Below are 21,266 nucleotides of genomic sequence, written 5' to 3'. Positions count from 1 at the left end.
GAGGCTGGGGAGTAAGGTAGCTGGGTAGGCAATACGTAGATGCAGGTGGGGGATGGATTGTGAAAGGCCAGAGGGGAGGGTGAAACAGTAGGAGACAGCAGATGAGATGTTTGGATCTACAGCAAAATTTCTGGAGGATGTGAAAGGATCCCTTGGAGCCTTTAATGGAGGTGAGTGGGGAGGTGTGGGTGCAGGTTCTACCACCTCCTGCGATGGCAAGGGAAGCTGCTGGGAGGGGAGGATGGGATGGTGGGGAATGTGAACCTAATGAGGGAGTCACAGAGGGAATGGTCTCTGTGGAATGATAAAAGGAGCGAAGAGGGAAATATCGCTCTGGTGATGGGATCTGATTGTAGGTCGCTGAAATGAAAGAGGATGATGGGAAGGAAGGTGAGGGCCAGGGAGGTTCAAGGGGTTGAAGTATGGGCAGTGGAGGAGATACGCTGGAGGGTATTTTTGATCACATGGAAGGAGAAATTGTGGTCCTTGAAACAGGAGGCTATCTGGAATGTTCTGGAGTAAAATTGCTCCTCTTGGGAGAAGTTACAGCAGAGGGGGAGGAATTGGGAGTAAGGGATAGCGTTTTTACAGGAGGGGGTGTGGGAGATGTAGTCCAGGTAGTTGTGGGAGTTGGCAGGTCGGAAGTAGATGTCTGTGTTGAGTTGGTCCACCCCGCCAACCTCTGGTTACAACGCATCATCTTCCATCATTTCCGCCACTTACAATCAGCCCCCACCACCCCAGATACATTCCTCCTTCCCCCCCACCCTCCAACCAACCCACCCTCCAGTTCTGGCACCTTCCCTTGCCACTGTAAGTGATGTAAAACCTGCGCACACACCTCCCCCCTCACCTCCATCTAAGGTGCCAAATGATCCTTCCACTTCCAAAAGAGATTTTCCTGCACATCCAAACACCTCATCTACTAGGTCTGTTGCTCTTGATGTGATCTCTTCTACATTGGGGAGACAGGATGCCAACTCGCAAAACATTTCAGAGAACATATCTCGTACACATGCACCAAACAACCCCATTGCCCTGTGGCCGACCACTCAACTCCCCCTCCCACGCCGCCAAAGACATGCAAGCTCTTGTCCTTCTCCACCGCCAAATCCTAGCCACCTAATGCCTAGAAGAAGAACGCCTCATCTTCTGCCTTGGGACTTTCCAACCACGTCATCAAATGCCAATTTCACCAGTTTCCACATCTCCCCTCACCCACCTCATCCCAGATTCAACCTCCACCTTGGCACTCCAACTGTCCATCTTCCATCTCACCTTTTAGCTCCACCCTCCGCTCCAACCCCTCAACATAACCCCACCTGCATCTACCTATCACCTTCCAGCTATCTTCCTTGAGCCCCACACCCCCTCCTATTTATCTCTCAGTCCCTTCTCTCCTCCCACCTCCCCTATTCCCTTATGCCAGAAACGTCAATTCTCCTGCTCCTTGGATGTTGCCTGACCTGTTGTGCTTTTCCAGCACCACACTATTCAACTCTGATCTGCAGTTCTCACTTTCCCCTTCAAAACGTATCACCTTTTTTTCAGTTCGCTGGGTCAAGTTCCTGGAATGCTTTCCCTAACAGCATTGTGCATCTATCTACAGAACATGAATGGCAGTGATTTAACAAGACAACTCACCAATTCCTTCTCCAAAGTAATTAGGTATGGGACAAAATGTTGGCCCAGAATTAATTTTTAAAAATATAAACAATTCTATCCCTGTCATAATGCAGCACAAGCTTGCACAGCCAAATATGTGGGCGGCACGGTGGCACAGTGGTTAGCTCTGCTGCCTCACAGCGCCTGAGACCCGGGTTCAATTCCCGACTCAGGCGACTGACTGTGTGGAGTTTGCACATTCTCCCCGTGTCTGCGTGGGTTTCTTCCGGGTGCTCCGGTTTCCTCCCACAGTCCAAAGATGTGCATGTCAGGTGAATTGACCATGCTAAATTGCCCGTAGTGTTAGGTAAGGGGTAAATGTAGAGGTATGGGTGGGTTGCGCTTCGGCGGGTCAGTGTGGACTTGTTGGGCCGAAGGGCCTGTTTCCACACTGTAAGTAATCTAATCTATATAACAACACCAAGACATTGAACAGAATGCAGGACTTCACCGTGAAAAATATTGTTTGAATGGAGTTTGAACTGCATCAAGGTTTACTGCTGAAGGCCACAACTCACAAAAGTCTTTGAGGAACAATCCCTGGCATCTTAACTTCAATAAGAACAAGGCATCTTTGCTTCACAAAGATATTTAACTAATTCTGTCAACTGATGAAACCCGAACTGCAACATCTAGTAACAGGAGGATAGTATTTCCTATGGCTTTCAACTACCAGTACATTAATCTCTGACTGCTCTTAGAGACAATATTTTTCATCTTCACTTAGAATCATGGAGGCAAAGAGGTAGACAGAATGAAAACATATCCTTCAGTCCTCTAGTCCAAACCTAGCACATATCCCATTTACATCTCGTCCCATTTGCCCATATCGCTCTAAACTCTTCCTATTTATCTACCCATCCAGATGCCTTTTAAATGTTGTAATGGTACTAGCTTCTTCCTCTGGCAGCTCATTCCATACACATACTACCCACTGCATGAAAAAGTTGCTCCTTAGATCCCTTTGAAGTCTTTCCCCTCTCACCTTAAACCTACGCTTTCTAGTTTTGGACTTCCCTACCCTGGGGAAATAGCCTTGACTATTCACCCTATCCACACCCCTCATGATCTTATAAACTTCTGAAGGTCACCTCTCAGCCTCCAACACTCCAGGGAAAACAGCTCCAGTTTATTTGGCCTCTCCCTATAGCTCAAACCCTCCACCCCTCACACCACCCTTGTAAATCATTTCTGAACTTTCTCAAGGTTCACAACATTCTTGCTATTGCAAGGAGACCAGAATTGAATGCAGTATTCCAAAAGTGGTCTAACCAATGTCCTATAGAGCCACAATGTGATCTCCTAACTCCCACACTCAATGCACTGACCAATAAAGGCCATTCATCACTGCTATGTCCTTCAACTCTACTTTCAAAGAACTATGAACCTTGCTCAATGTATCATTTTGCTAGGGCTCCTTGATGCCACACTCAGTTGAATGTGGCCTTGAAACTGAGTGCTGCCACTCTCGCCTCACTTCTGGAATTTACCTCTTTTGTGCTAGTTTGAACCAAGTTTGTCATGAGGTCAGGAGCTGAGTGTCCCTGGCAGAACGCAAACTGGGCATCAATGAGCAAGTTATTGCTGAGCAGGTGCTACTTGATAACACTGGGGATGACACCTTCCATCACTTTACTGAATGCTGAGAGTAGATCGATGGGGACAGTAAATGACTGTGCTGGATTTGTTCTGCTTTTTATGCACAGGACACATGCAGGTAATTTTCCACATAAATGCAAGTGTTGTAGGGTACTGGAACAGCTTAGCTCAAGGAGTGGCAAGAATCATTAATAATAACCCCTCAGGTTCCTTTGCTCCCATAATCCCCTCAAAAATGAGCATATATTGTCTCCCTGTGTTTCTTCTACCAAAATGCTTTAACTTACATTTCTCTGCATTGAAATTCATCTGTCAGGTGTCTGTCGATTAGTCCAATTTGTCCATGAACCTCTGAAGTTGTTTGGCATCACCATCACAATTGACTATTCTCATTTGCTTCCTCCCATCTGCAAATTTGGAGATTGTGCCCTCAACATCCAATTCCAAATAATTTCTATAAAATAAGAAAAAGCAAGGTTCCAATGCCAATCCTTGGGGAATACCACTTTCAACTTTACCTCTGATCTGAGAAATGTCCACTTTTCCTATGGCTGATCTTGTAATTCAACTCAGCCCTTCACTTTGGAGTCAGGGACACCTTTGACTTGCTCCTACCAAGTTGCTTTGCACACAGGTATTTCAAGCTATCTCCCATTTCTACAAGGGATACTTCTCATGACTTTTAGCCTCATTTCCTAACGCTAACTCAATGCACTTACTGCAAGGCAGCATCCTTTGAATTGTATTGCTTTTTTACCCAGAAAAAAGTAAGGTTAGTGGTTTTGGAAGATGAAATGAATGAGAGTCACTGAGGAGTGAGAATGCTTCATGCAACAATTTGGCAGTCCACCAATACTGGTGAAGATTTTGTGCAGGGGCAGAGTTAAAGGTCAGTGTGAAGTAGCAGACAGAGGATCTTGGCATTTTACCTTGCAGAGCACAGAAGATCACTGACCTCTTTTCTACCCTGCTCTGAATTCTATCTGACTCTGGAGACAATGCTGACCCAATCGCTATCATGTCCAGACTTGCTGTGTTTAGTGCTTTGTCCTCCTCTGGTGATCTACTGGGTAGAAGATGGCCCTCCTCTTGAGCACCCCATTCACCAAAATTTCTAAGTCTCTCTCTGAAAGCAGAGAGTCAACTTTCCTTTCAGAGACAGTCAGGTTTCCTGAGAGCACAGTGTGCAAGCTAGTTCCTGGTTTGTTGAATATAAAAGGGTGTGTGGCTGGGTCTTAACTATGGTACTTATGGCTTGTACACTGGAAGATCCTAGAAATAGCAGTAATTTTGTCTTTTCTGTCATACTGTTGGATGAAAAGGAGACCAAAGAGAGCAATTAATAAAGATGAGGAGCGCAAAATAGCATTAGAAAAATCAGGGGTAGGCAAAGACAGGTCACACACTCCATTGTTGTCTTTCTGTTGGCTATGAAGTTGAATTGCCTAAGTTCATTGCATTTTTGTGCCCAGTCTCTCTTGTCACCACCCAGCATCTTCTCACGGAGACATTGTAGCTGGGTTTCACTGCAGCTGTTAATCTTACTGTACAAACTGCACACAACGTGATGTGTTGGGATCTGTCAACTTACTGTTGCGTAAACACATTTTGGGATCTTAGAAATATAGAAGATAGGAGTAGGAATAGGCCATTTGATGCCTGGATCATCATGATTATGACTGATCATTGAGCTCAAATACAGCCCTCCACCATATCCTTTGATCCTTTTAACCACAAGGTTAATATATAATGTTCTTGAAAAAAAATAATAGACAATGTTTTGGCCTCAATCAATTTCTATGGTAATGAATTTCAAAAGCTCGCCAGTCTGAGTGAAAAAATGTTTAAACTATGACCCATAGATCTGTACTTACCCACCACAAGAAATGTCCTTCCAAATCAAACCAGTCTTGTCAGAAAAACATAGAATCGTAAAATCATAATTACAGCAAGATATCCACGTTCCTGTACACAAATCTTCACGCTCTGGAGGCCAATATACAGTCTGTCCTCTTTACTGCCTTGGAGTGGGGGGGGTGCGGGTGAAGGTAGGCGGGAAGGTAATAAGATGCAGCTGGAGAGTAAGTGTGATAGGTCAGTGGGGAGGGTGGAGAGGACAGGTGGGAAGGACGATGGACATATAGGACAGGTCTAGACGGCCATACTGAGTTGAAGGGTAGGATCTGGGATGAGCTGTGGGGAGGGGAGATTTGGAAACTAGTGAAGTTGTGCTGATGCCATGTGGTTTTGTAGGGTTCTGAGGAGGAAGATGAGGTGTTCTTCCTCCAGTCGGCAGGTGGCTTGGATTTGGTGGTGGTGGAGGCCCAGAACTGGCATGTGCATGGGACAGTTGAAGCGGTCACCACAGAGCGATGGGGTTGTTTGGTGTGTTTGTGTCCCAGAGATATTCCCTGAACTGCTCTGTGAGTTAGTGTCCTGTCTCCCCGATATAGAGGAGACCACATTGAGCGCAATGGACACAGTACATGAGGTGAGTGGATGTACAGGAAAATCTTCACCTGATGTGAAATGATCCTTTTGGACTTGGACCTTGACTCTCCTGCTCTTCGGATGCTGCCTGACCTACTGTGTTTTTCCAGTGCCACATTTTGACTCTGACTCTCCTGCATCTGCAGACCTCACTTTTTCCTTCTTAACTGCCTGCTATACCTGCATATTTATTTTCAACAACTGGGACATGAGGTCACCAAGGTCTTTTTGAACATTTCCCTCTCTCAAATTACAGCCATCAAATAATAAGCTGTCTTTCCTATTTTTACTACCAAAGTAGCCAACTTCATATTTATCCACATTATACCCATCTGCCATGCATTTGCCCACTCAATCAGCCTATCCAAATCACCCTGCAACATCTCTGCATCCTCCTCACAGCTCACCCTTCAAATCAGCTTTGTGTCATCTGCAAACTTTGAGATATTACTGCTAGTTCTCTCATCTAAATCATAAACATACATTGCGAAGTCCTAATACCGATCCCGCAGTAGCCCACTAGTGACTGCTTACCCTGTGCAGCTGTGAATATGTTCAGCAAATTCCGTTGTAAATAGTGAAGATATTTTGAAGATAAATCACAAGTAAATGCCTCTAATTAAAATGGAATGCCATGAAAGAATTGGATGGCATAAGTTAATCTGTTTGACCAATAGTTGTGACTCCACTTCACACTAACATTAAACACGTGCGGTGTAAACACAAAGGTCGAGCTATATTCAGGTTAAATAGAATGAAAATTTCTCCTTGTGGAGTCATAACAACAACAGCAGCCTTCTCTCCAACAGCAGGCTTTTTGACTCTGGATTCAGGTCACATTTATACTGTCTGCAAAACAGAAACTGTGTGACAGTATTATGTAACTAGAGACAGAAGTGTTACCCTTTAAACCTATGGAGATCACTACATTCGAGTAAAATTTGTCATATGTTGCAATGCATCCTGTGAGAACCAAACAGGAAAAAACAATGCAAAAACTAATTTCTCGACAAAGGATATTCTGGGGATCTAATGTTGAAACAGTAAATGCTGGAATCAATCAGGCAGCTTCTGTGGACCAAAGAAGGTGGGGTGATCATTTTGGATCAATGACAGTCATTTTCTGAGGCAATATCTTCATGATCACGTTTGGCAAATTATTATTTAGTTCGGGAGGCAGAGCAGAATAATGATATGGATCAATTTTGACTTAACATCATGTATAAATGGTACACAGAAGTGTTTGGTTTTGATTTATGTTGCTCTGTATGTTTTGAAGCAAATCAAAACAAATTACGTATGATCATGCTCATCAAGTTGATAAACCTTAAGTTCTGAAAAGTGAAGATTTAAATTTTATTATTGTGTAGTCAAAGTAAAAGTTTCACAGTGTAATACATTTTCTAACTTCACCCAGCATCAGTGGTTTGTTAGTTTACCTTTAAGAGATAAAGTATGTCACTACACTTTTAAGAAACATGTCAATGACATCATCACTACATCATAAAAAGTGACCTAACAGAATCATAAGCCACCTTACCCTGGATCACTTGAAACAGATTGCATGTTATTCATTGTTGATCAATTGTAATTTAATAATTCAACACAGTCCAGACTCTTATACACCTGTAAATGTAATAGTTGTAAGATATATCTGTTGGACTTTTCAACACTGCAATATCCAAGCCCAGTTTCTTATGTGCCAAGAATACCATGAGCATCAACACATCACATAAAACACTTTGCTGGAGACAAAAGATCACATTAGTGTATAGGAGGTTGACATGAATAACTTGGACTGAAGAATCTGTCTTTGTGTGGTACATGTCTATGACACCTGGCCAGGCACAACACAAGTTAGGTGGAGGTTAAAGTTTCTCTTTGTGATATGTTGTGAATCCAATCACAGACAACTCAACCCTTCTGTAACAGCTCAACATTTCATGACTTAAGTAGTAGTTTCCCCCTTCAAGCTCAAGAAGCTCTGAAAGAATCTTTCCATAATTTCATACCATGAGGTTCAGCTGAAACTGAACATTAGGTTTCATTGACTGCACTATTCCATAATGCAATCCATCTGAAAAATGGAGTTTGAGGAGGTGCAAACTCATTGAAGTGTAACAATTTTGTAACAGCAAAGTTTAAAAGCAATGCCTCTCATCCTAGAAATAAGATGAAATAAATAAAGCCAAGTATTTTAAACCACTCATTCTCTTCCAAGACTCAAGAAACATCTTTACCATTTCTATCATATTAAAAGGTCAGTAATGCAAAAAAACCCAGCACCATCCAAAATAAAGCAGCCTACTTGATCAGCACTCCATCCACTACTGTCAACATCTACTCCTTTCACCACTGACATTTAGTCTCAGCAGTGTGTACTGCAGCAACCCACCTCAAAGAACGAGAGCAGCAGATAGGTGCGAAAGGCACCCAACTATAGTTTCCCCTCAAGCCTCTCACCACCCTGACTTGAAAAGAATTTGCCATTCATCACTGGGGTCAAAATCCTGCAACTACCTCCCAATATCACCCCAAGGCAGCTCACCACCAAATCCCAAGATAAATTAAGGACAGGCAATAAATGCTGGCCCGGGCAATGGCATTCACATTTCATCAGCGAATAAAAGAAATTCAGTGGCATTTGTTAATAATTTCATTGGACAATTATTATTGTGCACACACTTGATCAGTAGCTTGTGTGCAAATGTACTTTTTGTGAAGTGCTTCAACAGCATGGTAAATCAAATTAGGAAAAGAATAAATGACTTTGCGTAGTTCTGTTGTACCACTTCATTATATCACTAAAAATAGACTCCAAAAAGAACTTAAATCTAAATCAGCAAAACAACAATGCTTGATTCAAGCAAAATTTAAAAACACAATTGTCCAGTGAATAAATTTTATCAATGCACTATGAATGTTTTACGCAGACAGATGGGATTAGTTGTGAATGGCATCAAGGATGACACAGACATTGTGGGCCAAAGACTCTGTTCCTGACCTGTGTTCCACATTCTATGTTCGAAATAAAATCAGGTGACTTAGTAATCGAATTGCCCAAGTTTTACCTTGCTATTCATTATTATTCATGCATTTGTTTACATTTTGATTGTCAAATAAAAGGATAAATATTTTAGGGTTAATAGGTAAACAAAAAATGTTCAAATAGGTCCCAATTTTAAGAATGAGACTAATCTTTAGCACACAAAATTAAATCACCTTAATTTTAAACAGTGGCCTTCAGCTGATTGCTGCCCATAACACTCAGCACACTATACTTATATTGGCATTTGAAGAACAGAAATATATTTTTCCAAGATGTCCTTCAATGTAATCATTTACCAACACTCAATGCCACAGTTTGCATTTCTTTTCTGGAGAGCATATAAGGTTTTCCAGCAGCCAGATCTCTATTTCCTCATTCCATACACACAGCATCTTCTGAGTGAAAAATTTTATATCTTTCCCCTCTCATCTTAAACGTATATCCTCTAGCTTTGGACTCCCTTACCCTGGGACAAGACCCTATCCGTGCCCCTCATGATTTTACAAACCTCGATAAGATCATTGATTCAAACCTTCAAATAACATACAATGCTAGAAACACTGAACATATTCATCCACAAATACAGTTTCCCCATTTAATTAGTTTTCTTCATGCAGTCTGGACAATAATTAGAGATATTGTCTTGCATTGCACATAAAACTATTCACATCTTAATTGCTTTGGTAGTGCTGCGGTATTCAATAAGTCTGAAACAGAGTTTCTACTGTACATCCAATGTACATTTTCAACATCTTATTATAGCAGTACCTACAATTTAAAATTAACGTGCTAAAATATTTTGAAAATCCAAAACATGCAGTTATGAATCAAATGGCACTTCAATTACAATCTCTTCCATTGTATGGTTTGCTCTAAAGAATCAAATACTTATTTTGTGCGCCCTTCTGGTGCTCAAAGATTTCTGTGCTCATGGACATACTAAGGTCTTTGAATTAGGATGCTATATGTCACTACAAACCACAGGCTCTATTCAACCACAACCACCTAATTAAAACAGACAGTTCGAATCACACTGAAGTAGTTGTCATCTGCAGCAGCTTTGCAACATTCCCCAGCAGTAGACTCGGTATGACTGTACTGCAGTTATACAGACACAAAGCTGGTCCAGCGTCCATTTATACTGCACTATTTACATTACCACAACACCAAGGACGGTTCCTGCCTGAACAATTGCTTTTCGTAATGTCATATTAAGTGGCAATGATATGAAAACTCACAGCCATAACAAAATGAATGCAATGCATTCACACTGCAGTAAAAAACAGCACCTATAATATTCACTCCCTAATCACACAAAATAGTAACGTTCAGAGAAACAAAGCAACTTACTTCCCAAACGTATTGAGGAAACTGCATTTGCTGCCTACACGCAATCCTGATCCAAGGCCTGCTTCACATTGACTCCTTCAACAACTGCATAACAGATCGGCACTAGATCACACATGCTCAGTAATTTGACCTTCTCATTCTGGAAACTACCAAACGGAATAATGTAAAGGGGGACTCGGATTAAGCTACAGCCAAGATCAAAGTACCTGTCTGCAACAATCCAGGTAATAAGGAGAGCATAAAATCCCGGTCATTATCAAAGACAGAGCTGGAATGCTGATGCAGTGTAAACAATGCCCTCTAGAATACTAAAACTGGATTAGATTGCCCAGGGTGCTTTCTGCTTTATGAATACGTCACAAAAGATAGGTTTTCAGATCAACAGTGATACCTGCTTTTAAATTACCATTATTTCGCCGACTTTTTCGAGACTTGCGTTAAAACACAGGAATAAATTACCATATAATGATAACAGGAGAAATTGTTAAGTTCAAGAACTATTAAATACATAGGTGTGTAACTATCTGTGACAATCATTCTCCTTTCCCCTAAACTTTGAGGTCACAAAAGGGCTCATGGTCCTTTCCTCAACGTTCTTTGATCATTTTCTAGGTACATCCAGGAACATAAGGAGTGGGAGTAGGCAATTCAGCCCCTGGACCCCATTCCACCACTTAACATGATTATGGCTAATCTTATCCTGGACTCAATTCCACTTTACTGCCTGTTCCCCACATCCCTTTATCCTGCTTACACATTTATTTCTTGAACCAGTTGACTGATTCTGCCTCCTCTGCACTCTGGGACAGTAAGTTCCACAGATACACAACCCACTGAGAGAAGTAGTTTCTCCTCATCTCAGTTTTGAATCTCACATTCTCACATCTATGTCCTGTCATTCAAGACTGGAGCATCTATTACACATTCACCTCATCATTCCCCTTTATCATTTGATATACCTCAATCAGATCCCCCTCATTCTGAACTCCAGCAAGTACAAGCCAAGCTATTAAACCACTCCTTTTACAAAAACCCTTTCATCCCTGGAATCAACCTTGTGAACCTCCTCTGAACTACCTCCAGTGCTGCCATGTCCTTCCTCAATTGGACACCAGAACTGGACACAATATTCCAGGTGTGGTATCACCAAAGCCTTACGTAATTGTAACAACACCTTTTTACTTTTGTAATCCAGTTCTTTTGCAGTAGATGCCAAGATTCCATTTGCCCTTATTATACGCTGCACATGCATCAAGATCTTATGCACAAGAACATCCAGATCCCTTTGCACTGTCACATTTTGAATCTGCTTCCCATTTAAAATAATAATTTGCCCTTTTGTTTTTCCGGCCAAAATGGACAACCTCATACTTATCCACCTTAAATTCCATCTGCCAGATTCTGGCCCATTCTCCAACCTTACCAATATCCATTTTTAAATTCTTTATCTTGTCATCACTGCCGGTTTTCCAACCTCTTTTAGTACCATCTGTTAACATCTATGTTGCACTCTGTCCCTGCTTGCAGATCAAACAGTTGAGGTCTGAGAACCGAATCCTGCGGCATCCCACTAGTTACAGTTCGCCTTCCAGAGAAGGATTATTTATACCTACCCTCGGCTTTCTATCAGTCATTCAACATTACAACCGCACCGCCACAGTGAATGCTGTGTAGCCTGACCACTGTTGGATTGAATACCAGGAATTGAATCTTACTTTTTTAGCTAAGTGTAAGCTAGTCAAAATTTTCTTGAGGGTATGTCCTAATAAGACCCAGCAAGATTTTTCACTGTATCTTCTATACCCACTTCATTAAGCGTGGTCTTGTGGTGCAACAGTAACGTGTCTGACTCTATAGCAGAAGGTTGTGTGTTCAAACCACATCAGGCTCACAGTGTTTGAGCAGTTGAGCTCCCTTGATCTTGTGGTGGGGTCTGGTGACTGTGAACATTTGGGTGGCACGGTGGCTTAGTTGTTAGCACTGCTACCTTACAGTGCCAGGGACCTGGGTCGATTCCAGCTTCGTGCAACTGTTCTGTGTGGAGCTTGCACATTCTCCCTGTGTCTGTGTGGGTTTCCTCCCACAATCCAAAGATGTGTAAGTTAGGTGCATTAATCAGGGGTAAATATGGAGGTTTGGATGGGATACTTTTTGGAGTGTCGATGTGGACTTATTGGGCAAAAGGGCCTATTTACAAACTGTAGGGATTCTATGATACACCACCCCGAGGTGGCCTTTTTGTCAGATTCTATTCCTGTCTGCTCCACCATTGTCCTGGTTTCAACACACTGGCTAAGTGACCAACACATTACACAGTGCACACTGTGCTCTCACCCCCTTCCCATCACCTCCAACTGTCCTCCCTACTCCATAAGCCCTGACATCACCGCTCCCCGTGGAGGCCTTGGTGGCAGTCACTACCGATAACTATTCCCTGCAACCCATAACCTACCATACTTATACTGTTCCTCATACTGCTCATATATCTTAAATTTCTCCCTGTCTCCAGAAATACCTCTGTCCCATCCCCCTTGCTACCTCCTTCCAAAATCAGCCTTGACTCACCCATTCCTTTTGCCAGCAATTACTTCTTTGCCCCTATAGCAAACCACCCTCCATGTGCACCCTCCTGAACAATCACCAGACTTATCTGCCCCAGACCTCTAACTGACTTTATGAACAGTCCCGAGACATCAATGATCAAACCTGTGAGCACTGTGGTTGCAGCTCCCCAACTGACAACATGCAATTTCCTGACTGCTGCTACTAGCCCTATAACACCAAGTGCTGACCACTCCCTGCACTGTAATCAGACACATGCCAGATGGTGAGCAGCTTGAGTGGACAAGTGACTATGTTTCAGCCCCAGAAATGTGTGCAGACTGTATCCCTGACAGTTGATACCAAGACTCGCTGGCAACGGCACGTCACTCTGTTGGTTGGAATGAGGACAAGCCCTCACCCAGATTCTGGTATAGCCATTTCGTTGATTGAATTTGCAGTACGTTTACCACATAGGTAACTGGCATATGCTTTGGGTATTAGATTGACATTCGAGTGTGTGATGTACAGAAAGACGTCCCACTAGACACATTCTTATTCATAAGCAGCCTCACTGAGAGCCCTTAAACATCAACAGAGAAGGCAGTACAAAGTTGAGGATGTTGTGAATGTGCAGGTAGGCCCTAAGTGAGTGAGTGCTAATAGATCAAGTGCTGCCCCTTATGCAAAGTGTCACTGCAGTAGCCTTTCAATGTAACTTGCTGGCGCACCCTGCACTACATGTCTATGCTTCCTAAGTATCCTTCAAGTGTATTGGTGAAATGCCATGATGGTTGTGAAGGGTTGGCAAATGTCGATTGCCAATGTCCGTGAATGAGCGATGCATGTAGCTCATGCCCATAGATAGTCCCTGAGATACTGTTTGGTGCTGAGCAAAATGGAGACTCATTGCACTGAGCTGAAGTTGTCAGGTAGTTGCTCTGTCTCTACAGCGAGAATTTTCAGTGTCTGACTTGTTTCGTGCACTTTGTACGATTGGAAACTGAATATTAATGAGGTGACTTCGACATTAATAAGGTGTTTAGCCACAATATTCTCCGTTAATTGGCAACTCACCAGGAAATAACAAACATACATTTAAATAGCACCTCTTCTGTGATGGTCTCAGGTTATCATAGGGCAATTTACTGCTACTAAAGTGAAATACACTATTTTAATGTAAGAGTCACAGCAGCTAATAAGTGCACAGCAAACACACACAAACAGCAATAATTGTATTGCCTATTTAAATGATATTCGTTGAAGGAACAATATCAGTCAGGACACTGGATAAGACTCACTTGCACATCTTCAAGATTCTACTGTGGGTCATTTAGTGAGGAAAAGGACTTTGATTTAATGTCACATCTGAAAGACAGCACCTCCAATTGTGCCACATTCCTTCAGTACTGTGCTGTAGTTATAAAGTGATAATAATTGAGCCAAATCAACAAAGATTAAATATTTCTTATCATTCCTGTTTCAATAGCATGTTGACATCCACTGCTAAGGCTCACACACAGTAAATGCCAGTTGGAAAGAACCAGGAATGAAGTGATTGAAATGGAGAATGTTGCAGTCAACAGGTAACTCAGGAGTCATGATCAGTTATATCAAGTTTCTTCAGCAATTCACAGGCACTGATGCCTCTCTGGATCCTTCCTTGAACCCCCTTTTCTCTGACTCCATCCCATTGTCTAATCCTACTTCTGGTTTTATATTCAGTCTGATGCTGAACGATCAATGCTCAGCAAAGGACTTAGCTTTATTCCTCTACAGTCACACATCCAATAGGTTTTAGGCATGACATGATGCTGATATTTTCTTCCACACCCGTTTCTCTGAACAGGAGCCCTCTCCCCCTCACACAGGCCCTTTTGCCTGTCTCCAATATGGCACTCTAGCTGGACTCCTCCTCTGACCTTTTGCTGTCACTTCATTACTTTATTGAGAGCTGCCAACATGGCATTCGCCTTCTTAATTTCTTTGCCCCTCATCCATTGTAACTCATCTCCCTCTGAACTTGCTGCACTCCATTCTATCAATCCATCCTGAGCCTGTTATCAAAGTTGCTTTACAGGTGGTGCAGTCATTGGATGACATGCTGACTTCCACCTGGCAGAGACTGAATGCCAACACTCAGTCACTTCCTCCTGTCTCCCCTCAGAACTACCAGGCAGTAGTATCCAGAACTGGTTTTGACCTCATGTCCTCTGGGGATTTCTCTTCCATTGCTTCCTACCTCACAGTTTATTGATGCCACACAGCCTGTTCCTCCCTCCTTCCTATAATCCATAAACAGGACTGGCCTGGCAGATCAATCATTTCAGGAGACTGTGAGGTCTGCAGATGCTGGAGATCAGAGTTGAGAGTGTGTTGCTGGAAAAGCACAACAGGTCAGACAGCATCCGAGGAGCAGGAAATTCGACGTTTTGGGCCACAGCACTTCATCAGAATGAAGGGCTCCCTCTCAAAAGATCAATCATTTCAGCCTATTCCTGCCTCACTACATTTGTTTGTTCCTATCTTGACTGTTTTCTCTCCTCTTGTCCAGTCTCTTCACATTTACATATAAGACCATAAGACCAGAAGAAATAGGAACAGGAGTAAGTCATTCAGTCCCACTGAGCTTCTCTGCTATTCAGTAGGATCATGACTGATCCAACATTGCTCATGTCCACTTTTCTGCATTTTCCATAACCCTTGATTCCCCAATTGTTCAAGAATCTAACTCAGTCTTAAATATACTCAGGAACTCTGCCACACAGTTCAAGGAGTCCAAAGAGTCTTGAGAGAAGAAATTCCTCCTCGTCTTAGTCTTAAATCTATGACTGTGCGGTCTGGTCCTGGACTATCCCATGACAGAAAACCTCAACTCAGCATTTACCCAATCAAATTCCTTAAGAGTCTGACATGTTTAAATTAGATCACATCTCATTCCTCTAAACTCCACTGAGTAGAGTCCCAATTTTGCTCATTAAGAACATTTCAGGGACAATGCGAGTGAATCTTTTCTGAATTGCCTCCAATGAAATTATATCTTCCCTTAAATAAGGGGACCAAAACTGCTCACAGTACTCCAGATGTGGTCTCACCAGCACCTTACACAGGTGCAGTAAGATTTCCCTTAGATTTAAACCCCCCTCAAATAAGGGCCAACATTCCATTAGTCTTTTTTGATTATCTGCTGCACCTGTGCACTAGCTTTCTTGTATAAGTACCCCCAAGTCCCTTTGCGTTGCAGGTTTCTGTAGTTTTTCTCCTTTTAAAAAATATTATTTTGTTCTCCCTTCCAAAATTTTCCATGGTATGCTCCATTTGCCAACTTTTTGCCCACTTCTTTCTTTGTAAATTGTTTGCATCTCTCATGCAGCTTGTCTTTCCACCTATTTCCTCCTCCAAGTCATTAATATATATTGTAAACATTTGTAGTTCCACCTCGCTGGTCATGGTTTCCATCCCCATTTCCTGTTTCTTGCCCATTAGCTAAATTTCTATCCATTCCAATGTACTAACTCCAATAGTGTGGGCTTTTACGACTTAACCATTTGTGAGGTACCTTGCCAAATGCCTTCTGGAAGCCGAAGTACAGGTTCCCCTCAATCCACTTTCATTGAGACTTCCTCATAAATTATTCAGACTCGTTTTCCCCTTCATGAAGCCATACCGAGCCTGCTTCATTAGATTATAATTTTCCAAATTTTTTGCAATTGCTTCTTTAATAATCATTTGCAATGCTTTCCAACAATAGATGTTAGGCTCATCAGCATCATTGCCTGCTTTTTGCCTCACCCCCTTTTTGAACCAAGGTCACATCTATGATTCTTCTGAAACTTTATTTTGGTTCCACAATTTCCAGTTTTCTAATCTTAGTTGTCTCCTCTTCACTATGTGCAATCCATTCCGCATCAGGATGGTCTGAAGGCTTTCTGGTTCTTACTTGGAAAAGGTTTAAATAATTCTCATGTACTGCCACACTTCTCTACCTGGCCAAGGTCATTCTCAATTTGAGTAATTTCTTATTTTAAATTACCTCTTTTTCTCCAGGTAAATTTATACCTGTCTTATTAAATGGATCATCCCTTGTTCCAGTCCGATACAGGCTCCACCCTCTCTGATACAATGATTTATGTCTTTGGTGCTGTTTCCTATTGTTGTCTGGAATTGGAGAAGTTCCACAATTTTTCCTTCCAATTATCATCCTTCTCTCTCCCTCACTTGCTCCAGTTCGGACTCTTCCCTACCTTTCCTTGACTTTGTTGTTTCAATTTCAGCTTCAGTTATGCACACTCTGCTTCCAGCAAAGATTCCATTCCATTCTCACAGTTTCTTTGTTTCCATTACATTTGTTCTCATGATGTGACCTTCCACAGGAGTGTGTCTAACGTGATATTCTTTTTCTTCAACCAAGGATTAAACCAACACTGTTGTTAGCAAGCCCCTCATAGAGTTATGGAATCATACAGTATGGAAGAGGCCCTTTGGTCTGTTGAGTCTATACCAAAAAATATACATGACAAACTATCTTAATCCCACTTTCGCACAATAGACACATAGTCTTGAATGTTATGACTCAAGTATTTTTAAAAGGTTTTGAGGTTTCCTGCCTCAACAATACTTAGGTATTGCATTTTAGACCCCTCCATACTTCAAGTGCAAAAATATTTCCTCAAATTGTCTCTAAACCTGCTGCCTTTCACTTTAACAGTACACCGCTTGTTATTGATTCTTCTTGGGAGCAGTTACTTTCTATCCATCCTTGTCATGCCCCTCAGTCTTACACACCTCTATAAGGTCTCCTTTCACATTCTCTGCTTCAAAGAAACAACCCAAACTTATCCAACCTTTCTTCATAGCTAGAATGCTCCATCGCAGGCAACACCCTGGTGAATCTCCTCTGAATCTCCATCTGTAACCTAAGATCTTCTTCCTCACTATAAACCACCTGACCAATCATTTATTGCAATATTGCAAACAATAAGGGACCCAATACTGATCCCTGAGTTATGCCAGTATACAGTGGGCTCCAATCAAACAGCCTTCAACCATCACCCTCTGAGGTGGCATAATGGCTCAGTGGTTAGCCTTACATGACCAGGGACCCAGGTTCTATTCCACCCTGACTGATTGTGTGGAGTTGCACATTCTCCCTGTGTCTGCATGTGTTTCATCTGGGTGCCCTGGTTTCCGAATGAAACAACTGCACCAAGACCAGTATCTCCTCACCAAGTCATCCTTTATTTACAGAACATGGACTCTAACTCAGTATTATTCCCAAGAATGAGGAGACTCTCTGAGGCTCCTGTTTTTATCTGTCAATCTGTGTTAATCCTGATTGGCACAGGTTAACAACCCCAATCAGGATCTCATACTAAATGACATCCACCTGGCCAACAGCATTCCAATTACTACACTTCTCATAATCCAAAGATAGATTCATTGGATTGACCATGTTAAATTGCCAGTAGTGTCCAGTGATATGCAGGCTAGGTATTAAAACCATGGGAAATGCAGGATTACAGGGTTAGGGTAAGAGATGGGTCTGGGTGGGATGCCTGTCGGAAGGTCAGTGAGAACTTGGTGGGCCAAATGACCGGCTTCCACACAGTAGGCATTTAATGATTCTGTCTCCTGCTACAAAGACAATTTTGGATCCAAGTTGCCAAGTTATCCTCGATCCCAGGAGCTTTCAACGTCTTTATGAGTTACCCATGTGGGACCTTGTCAAAGGCTCTGCTGAAATCCATTTAAACTACATCAGCTGCCCTGCCTTCATTAATGCATTTGGTCACCTTCTCAAAAAATTCCACCAGTTTTTTTTAGGAATGACTACCCTCTACCAAAGCCACGCTGACTATCCCTGACTAAACCATGGAGAGTAATTTTCTCCCTCAGTATTTTCCACATTTGCTGTCCTCCAGTCCATTGGCACCTGCTGTGTAATCAGAGACAATTTAAAAATTTGGGGCCCTTGTTATTTCCTCCTTTGTCTCTCACAGCAGCCTGAGATGCTATTAATCTGGACCTTGAGATTTCCCATTAGTAAAGACACATGTGAAGTATTCACTTAACTCTGTACTAATGTCCTCTGGTATTACGGGTAGATTTCATAGAAGAGTCATCGAATCATAAAATTTGTACAGTGTGCAAGCTGGCCATTTGGTGATGAAGTCAACATTGACAGTCCGAAGAGCTTCACATGCAGACCCATCTTCCCCACCCCATCCTTTCTAATGGCCACCCAGCCTGCACATTTCCACCTTGGTCCTGAATAAGCCCAACTGTCCTTGGTTGTTCTCTTCCCTTTGATATACTGAAAGAATATCTTTGGATTCTGCCTCATCTTGCCACCAGAATGTTTTCATGCCCCCTCTTTGCTCTCCTAATTACTTTTTTAAACTCCTTCCCTCTATTTCTATAATTCTCTAGGGCCTCAGATGTTTTGCTCCCTTTGTACTGATTGTAGATTTTTTTTTCATTTTCATCTAGTCCTGAATATTCGTAGATATCCAATTTTCTCTGGACTTGTTGCTGCTACATTTCACCCTAAGGGAACATGTTGGGTCATCCCTCCCCCCATTATCTTTTTGAACACCTCTGCTGTAGATTAACCCTCAAGTGGCTATTATGATCTATTTTGGCCAGATTCTATGTTATTTTGAAGAAAATCTTTCTTACCCTAATGGAAAACCCTTTTTGCAGACCAACTTTCTCCTTCTCCATAATAAGCTTAATTCATATGTATTGTGGTTACTATCACTAAAACATTTGTCACTTCAAACATCTGTGCGGCTTGTTCTCAGGAATTAGGTTCAACACAGCACGAGCCCTATTGGGCCATCTCCAAGATGGGATAAAAAATCTCTCCTGCATTCATTTCAAGAAATCTTCCCCTTAAAGCACTTTGTATTATGATTATTCCAATTATTATTGGGGTAGTTGAAATCTCTTATATAATAATCTTATTATTATTTTATACACCTTAATAAATTGACTACATATCTGGTCATTAATTGCCTGCTGACTGATTGTGGCTTCGCTACTTTAGCAAGGCGGGGGGTGGCACGCACTGCTGCCTCACAGCGCCAGGATCCCAGGTTCGATCCCAGCCTTGGAGTGGAGTTTGCACGTTCTCCCCGTGTCTGCATGGGTGTCCTCCAGGTGCTCCGGTTTCCTCCCACTTTCCAAAGATGTGCAGGTCAGGTGAATTGGCCATGCTAAATTGTCCACAGAGTCAGAGGGTGCGTTACTCTTCAGAGGGTCTGTGTGGACTTGTTGGACCGAAGGGCCTGTTCCCACACAGTAGGGAATCTAATCTAATCTAAATGTGGCAATTGGCCCCCTTTTATTTGTAAATTCCACCCCAAAGCCATTTAGCTGGATGATGTGCGAAGAACAGGGAAGACCAACAAAGAGCACTTTGTGAACTTGGACATAGTAAAGTCCATTCAGCCTCACCTTATTCCCTTGAGACACAACATGGTTGAACTCGCTCTGTCTTGGTTTCTTTTCTAAGTTATGGTGTGACATGATTGAACTAAAGCATGTGCTTCTTGCTCCTGCTGAACCCTTCTGCACAGCCTCACCCATGTATGACAAATCTCCCTCATCCCTTCCCCTACTTCCCAGACACCAAAAGGATTCCCTTTCATCTCATTTTACATCTCATCAGTCCCCATATATAATAAATTATCTTCTGACATTTTCCACCCTATCCAGGAGGGTGCTGCCACTAAACACTTCTTCCCCTCCTTTACCCTCCTCTATCAGCATTCCACTGGGAGTGTTGCCTCCATGGCACTCTGATCCACTTCTCCAACAATTCACTCCAATGCAATTACACATGGTGTAACTTGTCCTTTACTGCTTTCTATCTCACTGCCACATCCCCAAGTCAACCAGTTGCAGTAGCTTTTCACTTGTACTTCATCTGATCTTGTCTGCTATATTTGTTGCTTACAAGACCAAATGCAAACTGGGTGGGCATTTTGCAGAACATCTGTGCTCTGTTGTCGGAATGACACTGATTTCTGTTTGCTTGCCATTTCAATACATCATATTGATCTCATGCTCACATTTCTGATAAAGTCTTCCAGTGAAGCCCAACATGAGCTGAAGGAACAGCACTTCATTTTTTATTGAAGCACTTTTCAGCCTTCTGGACACAGCATTGAGTTCACAACTTCAGAGCATGACTTCCATTTGCCATTGTAATATTTCCTCCCTGCCACTGTGAAAAAGGACTTTTTTCTTTAGGGTGTAGGAGACTGAGGAGGGGATCTTGTAAAAGTGTAAAAGATCATGAGAGGCATGGACAGGGTGAATGCACTCAGTCTTTTTCCCAACGTTGGGGAATGGAGGACTAAAGGGCATCAGTTTAAAGTAAGAGGGGAAAGAATAAATGGGAACCTTGACAAAGAGGGCCAGTTTGGAGCAAAGGGCCTGTCTCCATGTTGTAGGACTCTATGACTCTAAGATTCTATATCTTGTTTTCAATATTTCAGTCAGACATCATCATTACTCTTTCATTCGCACTTACTCTGCATCCGATCTTCCCTACAGCTCCTTTGTC

General features: G+C 42.3%; 1 protein-coding gene across 8 annotated transcripts in view; it reads right to left on the bottom strand.

Moving 5' to 3' along the window:
• The window catches only part of oxr1a (oxidation resistance 1a), a 524,990-nt gene that overhangs the window by 470,828 nt on the left and 32,896 nt on the right, over positions 1–21,266 (bottom strand). For 5 of the 8 annotated variants that reach the window (XM_060823364.1, XM_060823366.1, XM_060823380.1 and 2 more), the window contains exon 1: positions 10,360–10,440. The exons of 1 other annotated variant lie outside the window; for it this stretch is intronic. In XM_060823364.1, the coding sequence (XP_060679347.1) occupies positions 10,360–10,393 (34 nt within the window). In that variant the 5' untranslated portion in view covers positions 10,394–10,440. 2 more of the 8 variants (XM_060823374.1, XM_060823371.1) reach the window with 1 other exon arrangement.

Source organism: Hemiscyllium ocellatum, chromosome 4 (assembly GCF_020745735.1).
Source record: "Hemiscyllium ocellatum isolate sHemOce1 chromosome 4, sHemOce1.pat.X.cur, whole genome shotgun sequence".
Lineage (NCBI taxonomy): Eukaryota > Metazoa > Chordata > Chondrichthyes > Orectolobiformes > Hemiscylliidae > Hemiscyllium > Hemiscyllium ocellatum.
This window is presented reverse-complemented; position numbering and strand designations above follow the sequence as displayed.